The following is an 18,495-nucleotide window of genomic DNA, read 5'->3' on the forward strand; positions in this document are numbered from 1 at the left end:
CCTATCAATTTTAAATAAAGGTTTATAAATTTAATACAGCGTCAACAATAACCAGCGCAACTCCCCCAAAGCCCTTGAATGATTCTTCAGGTAATCTTGTGCCAATATAATGAACGTGAAGAGATGTGAAGTACTGCAGTGATGGCTACCCACTCTGCAAAGTCTAGCACAGGTCAAATTTAACAAAAATATTGTATTACCCTTAGATATAAAATGCCAACTTTGTAAATTCTACTGTATGAAAATTCATACTTACCTGAGAATTGTATGCCAAACAATCATTATAAATTGAGTTTCTTACTGTGGCCTACGGATTTATGCAAGATAAGCCTTTTGCTCACGTCTCCATTCCCTACAAGGAAAAAAAAAACCCCCAAAACCAAAACAGATTTGAGCTTTGTAGCTGTGTATGTTCTATGCAACTATTGTCAGGGTCCTAAACCATTCACTAATAGAGGCAGTTTCATAGCTGTAGTGGGGCAGCATTGCGAAAGACGACTATGTATCAGCCATCGGGTGACCAGAGGTAGGAGAGATTGACACAAAGCTTGTCAATGGCCCTGGCAGCTGGAAAACCTGCCAGACAGTCTTTTATCCTGTGTATGAAGCAACAAGTGAGATAGCCCCCTTCGAGCAATTCCTGGAGAAGTCTTTTTTTTACCGAGTTTTTCAAACATCATGATAATGCTTTGTAAAATGCAAAAGGGCACTAAAAATGAAATATGACTATTACATATGTGAGGTGCCAGGCAGTCCAGGAGACACATTAAATATGAAGGGCTCCACCTTGAGTTTCAGTTCTGCTCAGTAGAGGGAAGGGTCTCAAATCACAGTGGACATCTCACTGAACATTAATGACAAGCCTGTGCTCTAGTCTGAAGCGGCCCATGGTCTAATTTGTGGCACAAAGCATACATCTAACAGCAAACCCTCTTATTTCCCTTAACACTGCTCCATGAATCCAGCAAAGAATCTTCTTCGGTGAGGTGATTTTCTGCTGGCTGACCACAGCCAGATTGGCATAGCCCTTATGATACAACTGAGGCGGTGTATAACTTTAATAACCCTACTGTTTGCCCAGCGTGGCAAACAAAATTTAATGGATCCTTCCTAGAACTCTAGCCTACCTTGCTGTGATAGCGCAGTATGGGTTCAGGGAAACATTAAGTCTCACTGCACAGTCGGCATAATTGTTCTTAAATAATTTTTTTCGGTCTTAGTATAATTTTTCTCTGCTCTTTGATCCATCTACTGAGATTCATTGTCCATTTTTGTCATTTCTAGCTATGATGCAAGTGTCTGCTAATGCTGCTGCTGGAAACTTAAGAGCACAGCTCCTGTTCCTGTCATCATTGCCTTCTGTTTGTACCTTCAGTCATTTCTGAGACCCTTATTTTCCCTTTTTGTTACTCTCCTTTTTAATTACTACTTCTTTCCTGTCTTCTCTACATGTTCTCTTCCCTATGTCTTCTCTTTCTGCTCCTAAGTGTATTTTTCACATCCATTCAAAGTCATGGATTCCCAGTCATTGATTGGCATAGGATCTAAAATTTGCATACATACTTATCAAACTTGGCTTTTCCAATTTTTTTTTTTTTTTGTTTCAAACGACCAGAATTACCACTTCCATATACCAACCTTCCCTAGACAAACAACTGTGTAACATCTAAGACGTGGTGCCAAAGGAGCCAAAATAAGCCTGGAAACAACCTTATACCCAAAATCTACTTATTTTCAGGAGATGCTGATTTCACTGAGGTATTTTGTTGTCTTTCTCTCAGGATTATTTTTTAATCTACTTTCTATTTAAACTTTATGAGCGTTATATAGGGGATGCAAAATCACAGTTTAAATGTACGCACAGAACTAAGTATTAGAAGGCGCTGCCTCTCCCTGAAGTTGGCCAGCTTTGCGGCTCCTGCGGGAGAAGGCGGGCTGCCCAGCCCTGCAGTACCCCGACGGGACAGCAGATGGTGACCAACGGGCCGTTTAGGCCTTTTTTTACACCAAGACGACACATACACACTTGTTGAAATGGATTGCTAAAGACAATTACCTCACTGCATGTTGAGTTACAGATACATAGCTTTCTAAACAGGCAATACGGAATGTAAAACAATATAATCTCTTCCAGGAAACAGGCCGTTCTTTTCTTTTTGTTTAGCACTGTTTATTTTCTTGTGTCAGATAAAGTTCCTTGTTTACAGTAGGATGACTTCAGAAAAAAATATATGAGACAGAGCAGCTCAGTGCACCTGGTTGGGCAGGTTGTTACACGGGTTATATCATCTAGCAGGTCATCTGGCATCTGGAAGGTGACTGATTATTTGTTTTTCAAGCGATACACAGACAATAAAAAGTACAGGAAAGAAGTGAACTGCCATCAAGAAACCATGCAACCTTCAGTTGCCATAACCAAGTCTATAGTAATACATATTAAAGAGCACAGCAAACAAGAGTTACCAAACAGAAGTAGAAAACTGTAACGAGTGTGTGAAACGTGTATGTACTCATTTTTTTTTCCTGCCATGTTGTAAAATACAGTAATTAGATGGCACCTTTTGGCAAAAGTCAAGGACAACCTCACTCTCCTCTATATTATAGTTCACATATGAGACAGTACTTCAACTGAGTCAGACTAAGAGACATAACCTCAAAGTGACCTGCCTTCAGGGAAGTTTCATCTTAATGTTTTTCATTGTTCACTTGGGGTCATAAAAAGATCTGTGTCTTGGGTTCACTGTATTTGGAGCTGATCAAAGTTTCCTGCACCATCATCTCAGCACCAGGTAATGGCCACGATTAAGGACAGTGTACGGCACTCACTGGACAAAAAAATCTATGGGGAAATTTACTGAAGAGGTAAAATGAGAAACAGAATTCTTACCAGCTGCACACTGAACCTGATGGTCTAGCAGTGACAATTCCAGTTGGCATGGCTTTTCAGGAAAATAGGACTAATTTGTTATAACTGGCTAGCATACTCTGAACATCATAATTTTGTAGGATGTTTCTCTCAACTCTTTAACTATTGGTACAAGAAAAAAAAAAGAAAAAATTTAACTTGTCAAGATTTAAACATTTTAATGATTTAGGTAGTTGCTGGCTTTCAAAAGTAAAAAAGTAAAATCAACCCCAACAAATGCTTTCAAAAAAGTGAATCTCCCACATTTTTCTGTGTATTTCTACATCACATATTTATTGTTATTATTTTATTATATTATAATCCATTACATATCTAAAGAACGTGGGAGGAAGAAGGACATATCTTGCGGTATGACTACAGGCCCACACCCTTTTCCTTCTCTGCACGGAAAGCATTCTCTCCCTAACCTTGCCAACCATGAGTTCAGAGGCTGGGCTGTGCAGCCCCTTTTACTTTCCTATCCTTGCTACATGATCATCAGCCAGAAGAGCCCTGCATTCCCTTTCTGAGAATTAGTGCAACATATATAGGAAGAACATATGTGTAAACACATACATACATAAAACATGCATCATGTTACATACATACATGTATGTGCACATATACGTGACACACACAAATGTGTGCATATGTATGTATACAACTCCATGGCTACACTTCGGAGAGCAAGAATGGCTTTCTGAAACAGAGGGTTAGTTTAGGGTCTCTAAGCCTTTCCACAGCATGCAACTCCCTGCTCACTGCCACGGGTGCCACAGGGTTTGTACCTCAGGAAAGAGAGCTATTGTAACTATGCTGTAGCCCACACTGTCTACTCACATAAATTGGAATCGCTCCATTTGAAGTCAATGGAGCTGCATCAATTTGCGCAAGCAGAAGAGCTGGCCAAGTATGTACTAGTTACTTTACATTCTGAGAAGACAATGTTCATAATTGAAAGTAATACCAAATGCTCTTAGCAAATACTATGAATTATTCAGATTAAATATAGAGCCTTCAAATGACTCTATGGAATGTTCTAAACAGCTGTGCCTTGTAATTGGAACTGACTGGCAAACTGGAAAGTATTGAATGTAGTCTGAATTTGACTTGATATCTGAGTAAGATGAGTATAACACTAAGCGTAATCTGGAGCCTGGCTGGGGTTATACTTTGTTTTCAACTAATGCTGTTTTCTCTTTAGGCCTTTTCTTCTTTGCAGCTGCAGTAATCCTAAGTGAAGCAAAGCATGTAGCTCCACATTTGAGGTATGAGGATTGCATGTTCATTGATATGTACAACTCACACAGCATGAATGAGGTAGATGATGAAAACAGGTGTTGGGGAATGAATAGTTTGGAGCAGAACCAGTGGTTTTCTACTGTTTATGTACACTTCAGTCCCTAGAATAAAAGCAGGACTTTTTGTAAAAGCTAAAAAGGATTAATAGTGGAAACTGACTTGTAAACAACTGTGTCTGTGGCTATTTATCAAGGGCCTGTCTGCTTAATTCAGAACAACTACGTTCCATCTTCAGAGGCTTGTATACCTGGTTTATATGACAGACATTTGAAGACTAAATTTCATTGTCTGAAGTGGTATTTTTGCATATCTGAAGTGTGAGATTCTTATTCAAAATAGAAAAGAAGAGCAGAAAGTGCTCGGCATTTTCTGAAAACTGGATCCTTTAGATCATTTGAAAGTGGGAAGCAAAACTTTGAGGATATTAATTCATCAGCCTAGAAAACCTTGTCATAAAAGCTATAATTTCTTAGTTTCATAATAAGTTGTGCCCCAGGGTTGGCTCTTACATACCGTATTCTATGTCTGCAGTATAGATATATACACTTTTTATTCATATATAAGGCTAACATATTTTTGTTAGCTTCAGCTTGATTCCTCAGGACAAGCCCTTTCACCTTGAACTATGTTGAAGCTGTTACAGAAGAGCCTATACTGTATGTTAAATTATAAAGAAATCAGGCAAATAGCTGTCCAGTGAACGTTTGTGGTGATGCTTATAACATGGATTGTGACTGTAGACAGCAATGCAAAATGGAAAAAATTGTCTTTCTAGAGAAGAAAAGGCTTGTGGGATCTTATTACTGTATATAAATATCTGAAAGGATGGTGTAAAGAAGATGGAGCCAGGCTCTTTTCAGTGGCGCCCAGTGACAGAACAAGAGGCAACAGGCACAGTCTGAAACAGAGAAGGTTTTGTCTGAACCTCAGGAAACACTTTTTTACTATGAGGGTGACTGAGCGCTGTCAGAAGTCTTGTGGAGAGTTTGTGGAGGTTGTGGAGCCTCCATCCTTTCAGATATTCAAAAGCCATCTGGACACAGTCCTGGGCTCCTGGCTGTAGGTGGCCCTGCTTGAACAGGGAGGTGGGACAAGATGACCTCCAAAGTTCCCCTCCAACCCCAACCATTCTGTGATTCTGTGATACTGCGATGGTAGGTTTGAAGTGCTCTGCACCATTTCTAATGAATGACCGCAACATTACCTGTTATTAGCACAGGCCAGCAATTTGATGTTGTGTATGTTTTTAAGATGGTTTTTTTTGACACTCACAGCATCCTAGGACTTGTTCCCTCAGGTCATCAAAATACATGGTTGCTCAATCATAAAGCTTTCAGGTTAGACGTTATTCCAGCAACTCAGTGTAAATGTCACATTCTGCTGAAGACATATTCCCGTTCTTTGGCAAGAACACTGTCTAAGGCAAATAAATTAACAACATGAAAAACAATGAAAGAAAACTGACAGCAGCATGATGTCCTTATTTTTTTCATGTTTTATCCCCACAGCTGCTTCCTACAAGCCAAGGTAAATGGTGGACAGTTTGGAAGATATGTCCTCTGATTGCCGTAGGAAATGAACAGATATAAGGGAGATTAATAATGAAACAACTAATGCATCCCTTGGGAAGAGGTACCTTCTTATTTTATTTGACACATTTTCCTGAAATGTCCCTTATTCCAAATACTTCCAGAAGCTTCTGACTACAGACCGGTGGGCAGGGTGTGAACAACACATTGCATCACTTTATTGCTTATAGTATCCGCAAAGGGCCAATTTATCTGGCCAAATTTTCAGAGCTTATAGGATTTTCAAAAGTATAAATAAAAATAAAGGTGCAGAAATTTAAAGAGAACTCAATATACTGATATTTATGTGAGAATGACACCATGCTTTTTTCAAAATTGCTCTAGGTTCCCATTGACATATTCAGGTATGTGAAACCTTTAAGCATCTGAGATAAAAGCTTTATTTTTCTCTCTTTCACCACAATTTTGCAATGGTTTCTGTGGTGTTGTATCAATATAAGAAATTGAGAGTTAAATCTCAGTAATTTCAACTGAATTCTATTCCTTATTTGTAAAATAACCACATTACTGAGACTACTGTTGTGTGCAGCAAATGCACATAGGACCATATAATCAACATCTAATTAGCCCCACTTCATGTTATATTTGCTTAATGTTAACTTTCGTAGAGCTATAATTTTTTCCTTTAACCATTACAGCAGTTGAATCTTAATTACATTACCAACAAAAAGCTCATTAACGTCACGTAATTGGCAGCGTTTCCAAAAAAACCTGAACTAATTGAGTATTTTCTGAAGAGTTCCCATCAAAGTATAATTTAACCATTACAAACAGCTTGGCAACTACATTTACATAAAGATGTGTCTGAGGAATGTTCTCATGTGTGGAAAATCAGATTTGATATTGCCATTAACAAAACGAAGGAAGCTGTTACATAGCAAATCACTTCCACATTTTAATGATTTTGGCTAAACCCCATGTTTTTGTCAAGAGGGTCAAATGAAACCCCTTGCTTTTCCACAAAGAAGCAGCAACCGATCTCTGACTGAGAGTTAGGAAGCAGCTTGCTTGGTGGGAAGGCTACTCCACAATCTTTCAGGTTATTTTTTTACTCTCACTGGCTAATAGCAGAGATGAGATACTATGTTAGACAGACCACAGTTCTTATGCAGTAGGCTAACTCAGAATATTTTAAACACATTACCAGAGAATCATTTAATCTACAATAGATCTCTTGCCAATTATCTTGTTCATATTATATTATGACAGGACTGATTTAATTACTAATCAAAAGAATACAAGTATTCCAATCATTATTACCCTCTAGCATTTTTAAAAGACTCCCTAAAATAGTTTCACTGGAAACAAAGCAAAGAAAGCCTGCATAATCCTTTGATCCTTCCCCTCCAGTCTGGGATGAATGACATTGAGATTAATTTGAATGTGAGGTGATGATTAGAGATTAAAAACAGCCTAATATGGCTCACATATTCTGAATAGGGGGAGAAAAAACACTGAGATAAAATAGCTATCATGATTTCTGCTTTCATATTTAAACCTGAACACAGAGAGCTTTGCAGAATCAAGGTTTCAGATAAGAGTTGAATAAAATTTGAACACAGCATTCAATATTCTTGATAATTATCCAAACTTCAGCTTTAAATATTGTGTGTTCCTATCCCTGCTTGGATTCTTTCCAAGAAATTGGAAATAAATTTTGAGAAACTGGTTCTTGTTGGGATGCTAATTAGGTACTTGCACTGCTTTCTTTGTCCTTTCCTATTCTACAGTTGTAGTTAACAAACGCAAGCATGTTCATCTGGCAGGGTGCCTTTGCAATGGACCACCTATCTTTGGATTGCAGAATGTTAAGTTTAAGCAAGACAGCAATAAATGCACATGGCGTTTTACATTCTGATTTTATTTTTTTTATCAAACAGGTGTTAAACGTGCCAAAACATGTATTTGCATAACATTTGCTAATATACAATGTCAAAAGTGGATGTAAACATCAAGTTTAAAACTTCAAAGTTCCTGTTATCAATTCACCTGCAAACTGTAAAACCTGGGCACTGTTATCATTGCGTTCTCCCAGAGATGTATCAGATACCTTAGCACCCTCTGAATACCCTACTTATTCTGACATAGAAAAACACTGTTTGAGGAAGTGGGTCATATGTGTGTAGAGGTGTTTGCGGGAAAGGCCTGGAATTCCATGGTTCTGGTCAGTATACCACTGAAAAAGAAAAAGAAAAGCCATAAAACCCCTATGTTATATTTTCAATTCTGCAATAGTTAAACAATGCAAGAACTTTACTTTATTACCATATAGAAGAAGGTGGATGCTTCAAGAAAACAGAGGGACTTTTTTTTTTCATCAGTTTCCAGTATATTCACATTCTTGCTGAAAAAAGTTTCTAAACCTTCTGTAATCTAGTAGTAAGCATTACTGCCTCAATAGTAACAAATGAGTTTTTTCAAGTCAGGCAAAAGAGCTTTGAGATGCCCTTAGGGATGAAATGCCCTTGACCTGCTGCATGGCCTTGGCAATAGGGGTCACAGTCTTGCTTAGGATTACTGGGCTCTAAGCAACAAGCTTTCAGTTCAATGTTGTGGAATTCTATTCAAAACATCCTGCATTAGAGCAAGGCCATGAATATTATGAATGGTGTACTGCAAATAAAATACACATATGAATTATGCTAACTCTTAGAAATAACTGACATTCCCCCATAGCAGAACTAGAACAACTACAACTGCATACAGTATTCCAGATACTTGAGGAATAACCCAGGTTTGCTAAATATCAATGAAGGAGGCAGAAAATGTGGAATACGCAAAAGGGCCTACAAACCCCAAGTACAGGGACCCCCCTGTACGATCCGTTTTTGCAGAGTTCATGGCCCTGGGAAAGTGGGCTGAGGCAGAAAGCCAGTACATTTGATAGCAAGCAAACGCTTTGGTCATTAGCCCTGTGAAAAAAGGTGCAGAAGCAGAGCTTAGCATGTAATTCAGAACTACTTTTCCCCTGTTTGTTCCTCTTGTGTTTCTCTCTTTGCCTGCACCTGCTACCCCAAGCAAGTTTTGTGCGGAACTTTGTTTTTTTTCTGATCCTGGTTATGCTCTTGGATTCCTTATACCCTTTTTGCTTGTTTTGTCTCATGCCTGTGGCAGGCATGTCCAGTTCAAGATAGAATCCATCAGAACCAGTGACGGTTTTGGCCCCAGAAACCAGTTCCTTCATCTTGTTTTTTACTAGCTATCAGCAAATTTTGTAAGGAGGCTGGATTCTCATTCTTCTCCCTGACTCATTTTAAAAGCCTCTAAGTTACCCTTGACAAGAGAGAAATCCTGCTAGCATCCAAAGGGCAAGAGAAAAAAAAAGAGCAGGCAAATCCTTTGAGGAAGAAATTGTTTATGAATAGTAACAAATGTACTAGCAATTGCCAGATGTTGAAGCATGTTCAGTTAAACTGGGTTCTTAACAATATTGCCAAATGTCAGATAAGCTTATTAATAAAGCTACAAACCACTGTTCAAAATGAAAAATAGTCTGTTATTTACCATTGCCTGGAAATCCACCTGGGCATTAACCAGAGCTTTTGCGATTTGTGCTGAGTTCTGAAAATGTACATTATCTGAAAAAGGAAAAAAAGAGATTGGCTGTTGAAACCTGTAAATACTACAAAGCATGAAGTTATAGTGCATTAAGTTGTGTCCACTAATTATCAAGTGATACAGTTGACATTACTAAGAACGAGTAAGCATCTTATAATATGTCATATGGCAATCTACCAAAGATCTGAGTACTGACCCTAATCAAAGGCATAGAAAGATGCTTAATGTTTTTCAAACAAAGTGATTCTGGCTCTGTATTTGTACTGCCATTTGCAAACCTCACCATCTGCTGTTCCATGGATGAGAAGATACTCTACGTTTTGGAAATTCTTTGCTCTTGCCATCACAGTTGAATTCTGTTGAGAGGAAAAATGAACAGTTCAGCAGCTTCAATTTAAACCACTCAGTCACAGAGCTGAAAGGCTTTCATTACCTAGTAGAACAACAATCAAACAGTTGGACTGGCATAAAAATGACAGCAGTGACTTCATATAATTAATATCATATAATAGAAGCCATATATATTTAGCGCCTTTTCTAAGGACCAGTTTACGAGAAGCACAGAACTTGCCATGTGTCACTCCCTAAGCACTATAATTCCTGGCTACCCAGACAGCTCTACCATGGCAGTTTGGCATTGAGCATATCTGTTCATTGAGTTGTGATGGAGAAGAGGTACTGAGAATATGATCTAAAATCTTTATTAGGAGTCTTTCCACTAACTTCTTGGGGCATTAATTCACACCTCTCTGTATCCAGAGCTGGGATGTGTAGTGCTAGAGGAAGCTATAGACTTCCTATCAATGTGAAGAAAAGAAGAAAGGCAACTTGTTCTAGGTAGGGGAAGCTGTTCTGACCACTTAGTATGCTTATATTATTATCAGAGATCTAATTTGCATGAAGCACTTTACATACCACAGCTAACAGTACCAAACAAAACCTTATAAACATCAACATTTCAACCTCTCTCATGTGAGTTCTTTCCTAGGCTAATGGTTTGCACTGGCAGAACTGTTTGACTTGTCCAAGTGATAGGATCCTTCAATTCAGCATATTTAGGATTGATAAATACAAAGCCAGGTAACTATGGCAATATGAATTTCACAGCAGAGCTGTGGGTCATTTTCTTTCTTCACAGTTCTACTTGTCCATGGAAGTGCGATTCAAGTTTAAGGCAGATCAACACAGAAAGAGAATTCTCACCTTGTAATGCTCAAGATTATCAGACTCTACAGGAAGACCCATAAATCGTTCTGTGTAGATAGATGCTGCAATATTAAAGAAGAAAAAAGCTATAGATAAAGAATGTACAGATATTTTTGTGCCTCCATTGTCATGTAGCAAATTAAATATTGTTTAACTGTATCTGTTCTGCTTGATTTCCTCATAATACACCAGATTTAAACATATTTTTAAAAATCAACTGTGAAGGTTAATTAATAAATGTCTACCAAACCATCCTTGCAGAAACAGTGGTTTGATACTCATCTGTGGGACCAACAGAAGGTTTTGTGGAGAAAGGTACTTAGCTGATACTGCTTTATGCTATTGGGTTGAACTCCAGAAGCCAGTTGAACGAGCCAATGAGCCAATAAAGGTCCAAGGTGGAAAGGTGACACAGACTATTTTTGACACCTTAAAAAGAGAAGCTGAGCAGAATTCCGACCTGGGATGCATATGTGCATATACAGTAAATACGGATATATATGTTGTCCTTTTCCTGTTGAATGGGATATATGCAGCAGTTAGGGGGAACAGCAAATTATACAGGCTTGCACTGAAAAAGTGGTGCAATTGCTGTTCAGGTCTCTGTTCAATTCTTTTTTCTAACTACAACAAAGACTGTTATCAGACTTGACAAAACAAATGTGAATAACTGAAGAGTATCTATCACTAAGAAATCAGTAGGAACAGCTATCTTCGAGCTGCTTGGGTATTTGTAATTTAACTAAGAGCTGTTATGAAAATTTGTGGAAAACTGACACAGCAGCTGTCACTACCAGAACATTACTTACTTTATGACCTTGCCTTGAAAGAGAATCTGACACATATTGAGCAGTCAAGCTGCAGTATTACAAGAATTTTATTTATTTAGTGGATCAGGGTTTTCTGACAAAGAAGAGCTGGCATATTTCCCTCCCATAACAGAGATGATGGTCATTGTGATCAGTAAGGATTGGGACTGTCTATGTTGTTGTCCAGTTTGGTACACCGCATTAGAATAATTTTGTTAAAAAGCAGAAACGACAATCCTCCCAGGGAAGGAAAATGACTCAATGTACTCATGTTCCCATGGTTTATCCTTTACATATGTTATGTCTGAGTGCTAAAGATATGAACTATGTCTCCCAGATCAGCCAATTAAGGCTCCTGCAGATAATTTGTAATAAATTAAGTACCAAAAAGATCTAAGTAGCCTCTCTTTTATCAAAATCCTTTATCATTCAATGAAAACAGAAAATGTGCAATATCTGTTGTCAACACAGTGTCAAACAACCATATTGGGCTTAAGTTTTCAATAAAATAGACCCTTTCTGAATGGCTGGCATTTCTACAGTATTCTGAGCCAAATTCTCCACTCTCTTCTACCAGTACAGCTACAACAAGTCCACAGAGGTCAGCAGAATTGAATTAAAATGACTAAGTGGAAGATTCAGCCTGTCAATTACTGAGGAAGAAAAAGGAGATAAATTGTGAATTTTAATAAAAGTCACAGATCTAATGCTTTTAACTATACATTGTCCCTGAATGCTGTTTCCCTTGCCATCTTTTAACTGTTCAGCTGTTATTAGCTCTGACACAAAATGGAGGTGAGTGGGAGGATTTCAGAGAAAAGATTATGGTCCAGATTCTATTCTGTGCATCTAAAAGAGGGCGGGACAGAATTTAAAAGCTCTAGAGGCCAGTACGGCCCCTACATGCTGATACTAAGAGACTCAAATATGTAGCATCCTGTAGTTTTGACCCTAATGCAGTGCACCCTGACGTTACCATGATCTGTTTGCCAAAACTTATGACTCATGACTTCCTTCTGTTTCCTTCCTTCCTCAGTGAAGGTACATTTGCCTGTTTGGATTTTACAGTGTGTTTTTAGTAAGATTCTTTAACTCCCTCATGAAAATTTAGCTAAAGTAAAGATTGCGATGGTGCAGTTAAGTTAATTTACTAGTTAATATACTTTAGCTTAAAAACTTAATTAATTTTTTTAATGCTTGGACAAATGTTTATAACTCTTATTGAAGGACTTTTACAAAAATAGTGCTTTATACCTGCATTCTGGAAATAATCTTGCAATCGTGAGTGAAAATGTCCTTAAAAATCTTGGTGCCAGTGAAAACATGAAGACTATGCTTCCTGTGTCATACAAATGTTTTCCTCTTTGTTTGTAAAACACTATAAATACAAGGAATGTCTGTGCTAGCAGTCAGGGAAGGAATCTTTCCCATTTAACCAAAAAATTTTCTCATAACCAAGACTTCTTAGCAAACGACCATATGCTAAGTAAATGTGTTCAAAGTGCTACATTTTGCTCACTGAAAACATGCACGCCATGATTCTTTTTTACACTAAGGTTTCTTTACACCATGCACGTAAGAATGAGTATGTGCCTGCTTTATTCACCCGGAAAAGCCCTGGGAGTATACTCCTGGAGTTGTTTCCTCTGAACAGTTTGGAGCCTAAGTCAATAAACATAAATAATAATATGTCTCACAACAACACAGGAGGTGTGGCTAAGAAATATCTAAAGGGAAATTTTTTTAATTAAAAATTATATCAGACATAACTGACTCTCTCTCTTTTCCACTGCTTTCAAGAAATAACTTTGCAATCATTGGAGATACTGATTCCTGACAGAGATCATCTGCAGTATCTGAAGTTGAAGTGCACTGTGATACCATTACTGGCAGAAAAATAATTTCAGCTCTTCTGAATCCAGTGATACTGTTTTAACAAGATTTTTAGGGAGATAGCAGTTTACCAAGAGGGCTTTACACACTTACTGTTACAGATGTGCATATGGAATTATCTGGGTGTACCTTCTCCTGTGTGACAGTCTCTTCCAAACTGCCAGTTGCTGTTGCAGTTATTTTCAGCATGGAAAACATTTAAACTTAAGGTCTTAAGAGTTTTATGTCTAGGTAATTGCAATGTCTTTAAGTTTCATATTGCCAGTCTCCTGCAATGATTTCATTTAGAAAGATATTAAATGCTACATCTTGCTTTCCAAGTCAGTATTTATGACAAGTTTCCATACCGTAATATTCCCAGCTGGAAACAGGAGCCACAGCCATTCCACATTTAAATACTCCACTGCCAGATCCAAGTGCCAAAGAAGTTACGTATCCACCATAGGACTACGGAGGAATCACAGACAGTTTAAAATTGTTGGTGAAGTATCATTTTGTTTTCTGAATCAAATGCCTAAGTAAATATTTTACTTTAAATGTGTGGAAGACAAAGCAACAAACACTTTTATTTTTAAAATTTATTTATTTCAAATGGATCTGATGTGATTTCTTTTGAGATTAGACGATTCTATTGAATCACTTCTGCTACTTCTTCAATGCTTATCACAGGATACTGCTCTTATCACCACTTAGAATCATGGAAAAATTTAAGTTGGCAGGGTCCTTCAAGGTAATCTAATGCAACCTCTACCTCAAAACAGGGCTAACTTCAGATTTAAATGAGGTCGATCAGATTCACATCCACAGTACACAGCCTCTCTACTCAATCTGTTTCAATGCTGACCACTGTCGTTAAAATTTTTTCCTAAAAACTGAACAGAACTTCCCTTGTGGCAACTTCTGTTCCTTGCCTCTCATCCTTTCAGTGTGCACCACCAAGAAGAGTTACAGGTTTTTCCCTTCCTTAGCAAATACCTAGCTTTTGCTAATGACTGGTATATTGAACCAACCCCATCATCAGTACTAATAGGCTCAGCTACTTGAGAACTTGCGGTTGGAGCAACTCCTCCCTATTGCCTGCCATTGTTCCTGTTATTTTCTGGTCTGATTCTTCAAACTGGGACCCAGCAAGGAAGAATAAGTTCCTAATCGGAAATTAGGTAAAGAAGTAAGTAAGCCTGCATGTCAGCATAGATCTGTGCAACTGTGTGGGGCTAGTTGCTGAGACAGGAAAATAAAAAGCATTTGGTTTGGCTGTCCACAGGATGTGAAAATGGGGTTGGAAAATACTTGTATAAGGTCCTTGGGAAATAATGGGTTACTGTTTACTTTGGAATGGAGGGAGGGACAAAAATATGGGGTGTTTCAGGAAGAATTCTGAAGATTATCAGCCTCATCAGTAGCATATGAAAGCTAAGGGAAATAAGCCAAATTATTAAATATTTTTTTCCACTAAAGTAAGTTAGTCCCTCCCTCCTGTTGACATTCCAACTTGAAATGACAGCTGATGAAAATAATAATTTGTACAATTTTTCCAGCTCATTTGATTGGCTTATTTGATCTTTTAAAAAATCAGTCCACAAGGCTCAAAAGTAAAGGATTAGGATCAGGCAGATAAACCTATGCACTGTAAAAGGCAGACAGACTTCAAAACCTGAATTGCTTTAGAGGTTATTTAAGAGCTTTTGCCATCGAGAAGAGTTTGGTGAGTCTAAAAGTATGATGAGCTACATAGTTCATGCATACCTGCCAAGCTGCAGGCTATAAATAAGGAGACACCTTTCAAGTCCTTTGAAAAGTTATGGACCAGTAAATGGTATAATGAATAGAAAAAAAAAGGAAAAAAAAATTACAGGTTTGGCAATAGTGCTGTTATTTGAATATTATGTCCGCTACTGGGATACAATGCTTTAGATGTGTGAAATCTCTTAACTGATTCGGGAAACACTGTGGTGAAATAAAATATGATGTGATTAAAAAAATAAACTATTTTCATGTGGCCTTAACTTACTTAATGTCACTTTAGAATTATGCATTTTTAAGGGTCTGTGTCACTTAATTTCACCATATGGCACCCCATTTTATCCTGGTGTTATAGCAGTGTCTGACCAAAGTAATTTAAATATTAGTTGGTAGAAGCTTCATAGAAAGATTTTAGCAACCCTGCTCATGTGCTATCTAAGATCAGTCAACTTCTATAGTTACACTTGAACTGAAACTTACAAGATCCATCCTCTAGTGGGTTCTGGGCAAGCCTCTTACAATGAAACTGGGCCAACGAAAACAAACAAACAAACAAAAAACAGCAAAAAACCCCCCCCAAACAAACAGTGACAGATCAGAAGAATTCTCCTGGCAAAGACAGGAAGTTAAAGAGAATGAAATAAAAGGTCTTTCTAAATGTCAATCAGAGAAAAATGAACATGCATAAAGAGAAAAATATTGGAAAAATATTGAGTGGCTAACATACCAGTTTATTCTGTAAGCTTTTTTAGTTAGTGCTGCCTGTTACTTTTGGACAGCTGATACTGATATACTCAGAGAAGTAAGGGTGGCTAACATAGGTCTTGCCTCCAACCCCTTTTAGCATTCCTTACAGTACTGTTCCTAATCCATGAGACCCTCAGGTGTTGCTGATCAGCTTGTTCTCCTGCACAGAATAAATTATCTTAGACTGAAGGTGGGTAGGAGGCAGGGCTCCCGTTCTGTCTATTCATTCTTGAGCTAGCTATTCATGATGACCATAAGCAATTGAGTCAGATGGCCTAAACATCTTAAAAATTTCTGTAAAGGGGCTGTGTGGCTTTTGTGCTGCCACTGAAGTTGGCTTCAGCTCTTCTAGAACTCCACTAATAGGTCTGCATCTCATTTCCATTAATGGTCCTAGTTTGAAGCTGACAGCCCAGGAAAAAGATCCCCAACTATTCCAATAATTTATTTTTCTCCTATTAGAATGCAATGCTATCCTAAAATTTGTACTCGAGGTATGCTATTCTATTTCTCAGTGCCTAAGTGTAGTGGAATCTGGCCATTTAATAACGAAGACTTGCAATACATCTGGCAATAAAAGGTTCTGGGAAGTGTTACAAAGCAGTGCATGAAAAAAACAAAGATAAATACACTAGCTAATTATTTGGAATGACTCCTATACTGTCCAATTTTTCCACTTCTTGGTGAAGCTGTCAATGCTGTACAGCTCTCAGACCCAGATTCATCCCTACTGACCATTTCAAAGTCAGCCAAGTATACAGTGATTCCGAATGATGCAAGGGTCACATTTTCCAATGAGAGGTATTCATAGGACTTTACTCATTATTTTAATCTCAGATCAGAAAGGACAATACTTGAATTTTGACACCATGCCATTAAGTCCCTAAGTTAAAAGTATAGCCAGTAAAACCATCTCTATTTTGCTTAACTTCAAGTCCAATCAATGTATTAGACATAAGCTTTTCAAAATTCCCTCTTGAGCTGCTGGAGATCCCTTTTTGGGGGCTTGCACTGTTGCAATTGCATGTATGAGGCATCAACAGGAACTATTGCCTTTGGCAATACCATCAAACACTGGTAGAGGAAGCTATACAGATTTAGGACAGAATAAGGAAGAATTAAAAAAATTGTACTGCAGGATTATTTAAAGATAGATACAAAACCCCCAGACACTTACCCAGCCCCATATTGCTATTCGTTTCTCATCAATAAAACCCATTTCTATAAATTTCCTGTGGAAAATAAAATCACAGAAATAAATGCATTATTTCAAAAGATTGCTAATACTATAACAAATTAGCAAAAAACAGTTTTTCTTGCACTTTTTTCCACACAACCCACCAATTTCAGCAAATTGTCAATCAGCACAGCATGTCTGATTTCTACAAAGCATCTATTACTCAATTAGTAGGTATTTCAGAGGAAAAGGAAGAATTTTCCTTGAAAGAATAAAAAATGCTTTCTTCATAATAATTTTTGTTCCAGTGGATGAGGACTCTACCCAACTGGCTTCTTGGCAGAAAAAGTTATTTTTTCTTATACTTAGAAACCACCTGGATATTTAGTCCAGACTAGATTAAACATCATACATTATACTCATGTTAAACATGGGCATATATATATATGCATACGCATATACACAGACATACACTCCCACACATGCAGAGAAATAAGTTCAGAAAGTGTACTGCTACTAATAACCACACTTCATTTCCCATAGCTCTACCTCACCACAGGCTATTGCTGTTTTCATCATTTTAATGCCAAAGGTGCTGGATTACCATTAACATTCAGACCTTTTTCTGCAAGATGCTCAACACACTCGTCTTACAACAAGTTGATACTCTCATCTCTCAAGAGAGGTACCAACCTCTGAGATTAGGGATTCCCTGGAGCAATAAGCTTTCTTTTTTATCTGCCTGAAAAGTGAAGAGCACATACTGCTACTATAATAAAAAATAATAATGAGGAAAACATCTTCTAATACTCCAAGTACATATGAAAGGTGCAATGCGTGAAAGGTGCACCTTGTTTATGCACTCTGTAGTCAAATAGTCAAAGACTGAAGGCTCTATTTCCAGAGCTGTATTAGCAACAGCAAAGAAGGCAAAAGACCACAAAGATTCAAGAGTGAAGATAAACAAAATAGGTTCAGATACATCCCAGGACACACAGCAGCAGCTGCTAGCCTTATTTTACTAGGACAAGCACGACTGACTGACAACACCCAAAATGCAGGGTACTAGCTGGGTGGGACAAAGTTAGAAAAGCCAAAAAATTATTCAGCTTTATTATATTCCTGTCTTAATCGCTGGCGTTCTTCCTACAGTAGAAGCCCCTCCAAGAACTTCCCACTGGAGTATAGGATCCTCTCTAAAAATCAGGCATCTTAAACCACATGTTAGATCAGGAAGATGGAATGCAATACATTTAACTGAAAAAAAATTTAGTCAAGGTGCTGACAGAAAACTGGGAAGTGTGAAGTGTGAGGTAATTTCTTCACAGCCTGTCTCAGCAGATTTTGAAACTGCAGAATCAGTTTAAGTTCCCTCTGTCTCTGACATTTTATGTCTGAGTGATGATTCAGAGTAATAAAAAAGCATTCTCTCCCTTGTGATAAAATAAGCCCTTGCTGCTAAAAGATTCAAGAAGGAAAATCAAATAATAGATTAATAGAAAAACCTGACATGATATACAGCTATTCTGTTACGTTTATCACTGAAAAGGATAACGGTGTGTTTAT

The 18,495-nt window shown here is 37.8% G+C and overlaps 1 protein-coding gene across 2 annotated transcripts in view; it reads right to left on the bottom strand.

Annotated features, from left to right (window-relative positions):
- Positions 1 to 7,643: 7,643 nt before the first annotated feature.
- FAP (fibroblast activation protein alpha) overlaps positions 7,644 to 18,495 on the bottom strand; it is a 41,107-nt gene continuing 30,255 nt past the window's right edge. For both annotated transcript variants that reach the window (XM_064451472.1, XM_009500550.2), the window contains 6 exons: positions 16,930 to 16,984; positions 13,610 to 13,709; positions 10,558 to 10,622; positions 9,638 to 9,710; positions 9,301 to 9,374; positions 7,644 to 7,972 (listed from right to left, as the gene is read on the bottom strand). In XM_064451472.1, coding sequence (XP_064307542.1) covers positions 7,871 to 7,972; positions 9,301 to 9,374; positions 9,638 to 9,710; positions 10,558 to 10,622; positions 13,610 to 13,709; positions 16,930 to 16,984 — 469 coding nt within the window. In that variant the 3' untranslated portion in view covers positions 7,644 to 7,870. The remainder of the gene's footprint in view (positions 7,973 to 9,300; positions 9,375 to 9,637; positions 9,711 to 10,557; positions 10,623 to 13,609; positions 13,710 to 16,929; positions 16,985 to 18,495) is intronic.

The sequence above is a fragment of the Phalacrocorax carbo genome, chromosome 5 (genome assembly GCF_963921805.1).
Source record: "Phalacrocorax carbo chromosome 5, bPhaCar2.1, whole genome shotgun sequence".
In the NCBI taxonomy this organism is placed as follows: domain Eukaryota; kingdom Metazoa; phylum Chordata; class Aves; order Suliformes; family Phalacrocoracidae; genus Phalacrocorax; species Phalacrocorax carbo.